Source organism: Physcomitrium patens, chromosome 13 (genome assembly GCF_059467195.1).
Source record: "Physcomitrium patens ecotype Gransden chromosome 13, ASM5946719v1, whole genome shotgun sequence".
Classification (NCBI taxonomy): domain Eukaryota; kingdom Viridiplantae; phylum Streptophyta; class Bryopsida; order Funariales; family Funariaceae; genus Physcomitrium; species Physcomitrium patens.
Window position 1 is genome coordinate 11,662,116 of NC_143422.1, and position 6,000 is coordinate 11,668,115.

The window sequence follows — 6,000 nt, forward strand, 5'->3', positions numbered from 1 at the left end:
TGCATGTTTTTTGTGTGTTAGATCAATACCTCTTGGCTACGAATGTGTTGCAAAGCAAGCGCCAACCTAATCTATTTTTTTTCTTTGAAGTGTAGTGCATTGAACGTAAACTTTTTAGAGTGGAGTGAAATTTCATCAAAAGGTGCAACTTTCTTGGAGCACAAGCTTACAAAGGTACTATCAAAAACCTTACTTTTGTGAATTTTGAAATGGTTTGGGATTCACGTTAGGATTTTTGTTATCTTACATTAAACTCTGCTTTTTCTTATCAATTTTTTCAATCTTTGTGGAGTTTAGGATTTAGGGTAGGATTTCTTCTATCCTACACTAAATCCTATTTATTGATATATCTTTTTATCTTTGTGGAGTTTAGAATTTATGATAGGGTCTTCATTCTCCTATCCTAAATTCCACTTTTTTTATTATATTGTCATCTTTCTAGAGAATGGCTCGTGCTTTGTCTACCATTGATAATTTTGTAGATGTCAATGTTGATAGTGTTGGATCAATGTGCATCCAATGTCCAAAATGTTTGGCTTTTCGTTTTAAAAAAGAAAAAAATACCATTTGTTGTTACAATGGCAAAATTGCCAATGAACATGTTAATCACCCCATTGTCCATCCAATGCTCAATGAGCTTTATATGGGCACAACACCTAAATCTCAAGAGTTCCTTAAATCCATTCGAAAGTATAATCAAGCTTTTGCATTTACAAGTATGTGTAGTAAGTTTCAATCTGGCCAAGTTGAAGGTAGAGGAGTATATACTTTTCGTGTGAACGGAGAGTTATGCCATCACATTGGAAATTTACAACCCGATTTAGACGAAGGTGCTAGATTTACACAAATTTATTTCTTGGATGATGGTTTACAAACAAATCGTCATATGGAGATTTTTGATGATCTTCATCGTGATGTTGTTAACAACATTCAAGCAGTTTTAGAATCCATAAATGTGTTGGTTCATGGTTTTAAGTCTTCGCATGATGTTCTTCAAAGGGGACAAAACATGGGACTTCATATCTCCGGTGAGGTTCCTTTTGGTGAACATCCCCATCGATATAATCGCCAAGTAGTTCCAGAAGTTGCTGCTGTTGTTCTTGACGAACAATACATGAATTTTGGTAGAGATATTATTCTTCACCAACGTGGTGGAGATTTAATACGAATAAAAGAAATTCATCCAGCTTACGATGCTTTATCCTATCCTTTGTTGTTTCCTGATGGGCGATGTGGGTGGTCACTAACTTTTAAAGCAGATATTGGAGTGACTGTAAAGTCATATGTCCAATATTTGCTTCAAAAGCGCTCAGAATCTAATGTATTACATAAGGCTGGTAGATTATTCCTGCAATATGTAGTGGATCAGTATTTACGTGTTGAACATGAAAATTTGCTTTTTATTAGGCAACATCAAATTGAACTTCATGCAGAGTGCTATCAGGGGGTCGTAGATGCTTTGCAGGAAGACAATGGAGCACGCATTGGGCGTCGCATTGTCTTACCTGCAACATTCATTGATTCCCCCCGATACATGCAAAAACTCTTTCATGATAGTATGGTTTTGATTAGAGTTTTAGGAAAACCCGATTTGTTTGTGACAATGACATGTAATCCGACCTGGCCTGAGATTCTTGATGATCTTGAGCCAGGTCAAAGTCCTCCTGATCGTCCAGATATTGTTGTGCATGTTTTCGAGCTCAAGTTAAGAGCATTGATGGATGAGATTACGAAGAAGAATGTCATGGGAGAGACAATTGCTTTTTGTTACACTATTGAGTTTCAAAAACGTGGTCTTTCTCATGCACACATTCTTCTTTGGTTGAAAGACAAGGTCAATGACTGTGACCTTGTAGATAGGATAGTATGTGCAAAGATTCCCGATTTAGATAGACAACCGCAATTGTATGCCACAGTTGCCAAGCACATGATGCATGGACCATGTGGTTTGGACAATCCCAATTATCCATGCATGAAAGACGATAGATGTACAAAGAACTATCCGATGCAAGCTCGAGATACTACCGAGGTGGATGGTGACGGACATGTTTTGTACCGTCGTCGAAATCAAGGTCGATATATTGAGAAACGTGTACGTGGACAAATTGTCCGTTTAGACAATCGATGGGTTGTGCCATACAATCCATATTTGATAGGTCAGTTTAATTGTCACATTAATGTGGAAATTTGCAGTTCTGTAAAAACTATCAAATACCTCCACAAGTATATTTTTAAAGGTCCAGATCGTGGTGTTGTAGAAACAGATGAAGTGGTAGATGAGATTAAGGATTTCTTGGAGGGTCGTTATGTGGCCGCCCAAGAAGCATGTTGGAGGCTCTTTGGTTTTGAAACTAATAATAAGAGCCATAGTATTTGTCGTTTGCCTGTTCACCTTCCCGGTCAGCAATATGTTACTTTTAAGGAAGGAACATCTTTGCACTCGGTGATTGATCAAAATGCTGAGACTAAACTCACCAAGTTTTTTGATCTTAATTGCCATATTCGTGCCTTAATTGCTTCTGGCAATCAAGGCAACCATATGCTTCTTTGTTACATGGATCTTCCACTCTATTACAAGTGGAATGTGAAGAATAACATGTGGGAAAGAAGAGTACGTAAGATAAAAGTTTTTGGTCGGATAAACATGGTTCCCATAGGTACCGAAGTATTTTACTTGCGTTTGTTGTTGACTCATGTCGAGGCACCAACTTCATTTGAGGACCTACTTTGTTTTCATGATATAGTGCATCCAACGTACAAGGCCGCTTGTATTGCAAGAAGACTTTTACAAGATGATTCTGAATGGGAAAATTGTCTGCAAGAGGCAATTGTCATTGCGTTGCCTAAACAAGTTCGGCGGTTGTTTGCAACACTTCTTGTATTTGGACAACTGCTAGATCCTCTTAGCTTACTAAAGACACATCTTGATGATATGTCTGATGATTGGCGCAATGATCAAAATCGCTATTGCAAAGCAATTTTGTCCATTGAAGAATATTTGTCATTATCAGACAAACATCTTACAGATTTTTTTAATATCGAAGAATTGAATGAGTTTGGTTATTCAAACATTGTTGATGTTGGCAGTGATTCCAATGACAATATTGATTTTGATAACCAAAACATTACTTTTCTAGAGGAGGATGTAAGTAGGCTCAACAAAGAATAATACATTGTTTTTAATGCTGTGACCACTGCCGTTTTAAATTATAATTCTCCAGATCGGCTTTTCTTTTTAGATGGTCCTAATGGTACAGGTAAGACCTTTTTATATAACACCATATTGGGTTATCTTCGTGGTCGTAATGTCAAGTGTATGGCAATGGCAACAAGTGGAATTGCCGCATGCCTTTTGAATGAAGGGCGAACGGCACATTCAGCTCTTGCTATTCCTTTACAATTGCATGATGCATCAATTTGTAACATTAGTGCCCAGTCTACATTAGGTCAAAGCTTACGTGAAGTACAATTGATTGTACTTGATGAAGCTTGTGCTGGGCATCGTTTTATGTTTGAAGCTATAGACAGATCATTGCGAGATATACGCAATATAGATAGTCCAAATGGTGGTATTGTAGTATTATATGGCGGTGATTTTTGCCAAACTTTGCCTGTAGTTGTACGTGGAGGTCGCAAGCAAACTGTTCAAGCTTGCTTGCGACATTCATACCTATTTCTACTAATGCAACATTTTCATTTGACCACTAATATGCGTTTGCAAAGTCAACCGGACTTTCAACGATTTTTGTTAGATATTGGTGAGGACAAAACCGGTCCAAAGATAGATTTACCGCTAGGATTAGTTGCTCCTGGAAATTCTTTAGATGGTCTCATTGATGCTATTTTTGATGATCCGGTTGATTTTTCTGAGTGCGTCATTTTGGCTGTCCGGAATGATGACGCCCAAGAAATCAACCGAAAAATCACCGATCGTATACCTGGTGATGTGCATCAATGTTTTAGTGCTGATTTTGTTCACGAGAATGATGAACATGCCCATCATTACCCAGTAGAGTTTTTGAATTCTTTACAATTGAGGGGTTTGCCTCCTCACCAATTAAGTCTTAAATGTGGCCAATATTTGATGTTGCTAAGGAACTTGAATCTGGCAAAAGGTTTGTACAATGGTAGTCGTTTGCGTCTTTTGCAAGTGTCTTTCAGTGTGTTGTTATGTGAAATTGTAGAAGGACGCTATCGTAGCCAAGAGGTATTGATTCCTAGAATCACACATCATTGCAACGATAGCCGCTTGCCATTCACACTTTGCCGGAGACAATTTCCGGTCACTTGTGCTTTTGCCATGACAATCAACAAATCGCAGGGCCAATCATATGATCGAGTTGGCATTTATCTTCGCAATGAAGTATTTAGCCATGGTTAATTATATGTGGCATTGTCTCGTGGTAGACATCCTGCAAACAGTAAGGTTGCCAATGACAACAATGAAGCCGTGGGAACGGTTAAAAACATTGTTTATCATGAGGTTTTTACATGACATTGTCATATAAATTCCTATAAATATTTACACCTGAATTAGGTGGATGGAAAAGTTAAGAGTTTGTTTCAAACTCTGCATGTTTAGGGTTCATGCACGCTTTGGCGTCGTCTCCTTCCATCCAATTGCATTCTTTTGGTGTTCAATTATGTTTTCTCAATTGAGACAACTTACCATTCAATTGAAGAAGGTTACATCTTGAATTTCACTATTCAATGAATGGATATTTTCCAATGCATGCATCTTTAGATGCATTTTATTTCTAAAATTTATTACTCTATTCTATTATATTACATTCTTATAATTCATGCTTAGGTCATGAAGACATATTTATATATGTAGATTGTTGTTACCTTCCTTTTAAACTATTTTGTAATATAAGAACTACATTAAAATGGTTGGACTAATGCGTTGCAAAGCAAGCACCAACTACTAGTTTCTAATAAAATCATTAAATATTAGAAGTCTCTTCCAAGGTTGAGATACCAAATATATTGTATCTTGTTATTTATTTGAGAAAAAATATGTTGTTCTTAATGATCTTTATCTCAATTATGTCGTCTTATAGGTTGAAACAATCACGATGTCTCATTTGGCAAGTCATCAAGCAATAACTCTTCAGTTAAATTTTCTAATTATTAGTTCTCTATTTCTTTAGTTCTATAATATATGCAAAAATTACAAATAAAGATAAAAGGTAGAATAATATCTTTTCTTAATATCATTTCTTTTATAGCAAAGATTTGTTATTCTTTTTTTAAGTTTTTATAGATATCATTGATAAAAACTTCTATCTTCTTTGCTACATTTGGAAGATATTTTGCTTCTATGTGCATTCAATAATATTATACTTATACCAATAAACAAAATATTTCAACTTTTTTTGGTGTCACTTTGAGTGTATGACTTCTTCTACCTCAAATTCTTCATTATTGTCCATTTCTATAGAAAGAAGTGGCATCTATTTTTTTTTTGGTATATTAATTGTCTTATATGATTCAAAATGAGACACATGGAATATAAGATGGATCTTCATTAATTTCAATAGGTATAATCAATAAGCAATTGGATTTATTTGTTTACAAATAGGAAAAGATCTAAGCTTATGATAGTCTAACTTGTTACAAGGACAAGTAGTCTTGATATTACAATGAAGTAATCATATCTTGTCACTCACATTAAATTGTGGTTATTCCTTATAATAGGCATTTATATTTATCTTTTGTCGTTCTTGAGCTTCTTTTATTTATGCCTTCATTGTTGCATATATCTCTAATAAATGATTTGTCAAATCTTTTGCTATAAAAACATCAATTCTTGAAAAGTCAAAAGCATCAAGTTATGGATGATAACCATAATTAAAAAAGAAAGGTATTTGACGAGTTGTAGAGTATACCATGTTATTATAGCAAACTCTGCTAATGGCAAAAGAATTGTCCAATCATCTTATTGATAGTTGATGGTACATCTGAAATATTGCTCCAAAACTTGATTAACACGCTTTG

At 35.4% G+C, this 6,000-nt stretch overlaps 2 protein-coding genes across 2 annotated transcripts; both read left to right on the forward strand.

Moving 5' to 3' along the window:
• The first annotated feature begins 886 nt into the window (after positions 1-886).
• LOC112290407 (uncharacterized) lies at positions 887-3,169 on the forward strand. The gene has a single exon (XM_024536600.2). It carries the CDS (start codon positions 887-889, stop codon positions 3,167-3,169), a length of 2,283 nt encoding a protein of 760 aa, XP_024392368.2.
• Positions 3,170-3,322: 153 nt separating this feature from the next.
• Positions 3,323-4,495, forward strand: LOC141046088 (ATP-dependent DNA helicase PIF1-like). Its single transcript, XM_090255081.1, has 3 exons — positions 3,323-4,009; positions 4,185-4,207; positions 4,408-4,495. The coding sequence occupies exons 1-3, from the start codon at positions 3,323-3,325 to the stop codon at positions 4,493-4,495; spliced, it is 798 nt and encodes a 265-aa protein (XP_090111207.1).
• The last annotated feature ends 1,505 nt before the right edge of the window (positions 4,496-6,000 follow it).

Coding starts and splice junctions, on each gene's coding strand:
- LOC141046088 (XM_090255081.1), top strand. CDS start 3,323: ATGGCAACAAGTGGAATTGCCGCATGCCTTTTGAATGAAGGGCGAACG. Junction 4,010..4,184: donor AACATGCCCATCATTACCCA/GTAGAGTTTTTG, acceptor GTGAAATTGTAG/AAGGACGCTATCGTAGCCAA. Junction 4,208..4,407: donor GACGCTATCGTAGCCAAGAG/GTATTGATTCCT, acceptor GTCTCGTGGTAG/ACATCCTGCAAACAGTAAGG.
- LOC112290407 (XM_024536600.2), top strand. CDS start 887: ATGGAGATTTTTGATGATCTTCATCGTGATGTTGTTAACAACATTCAA.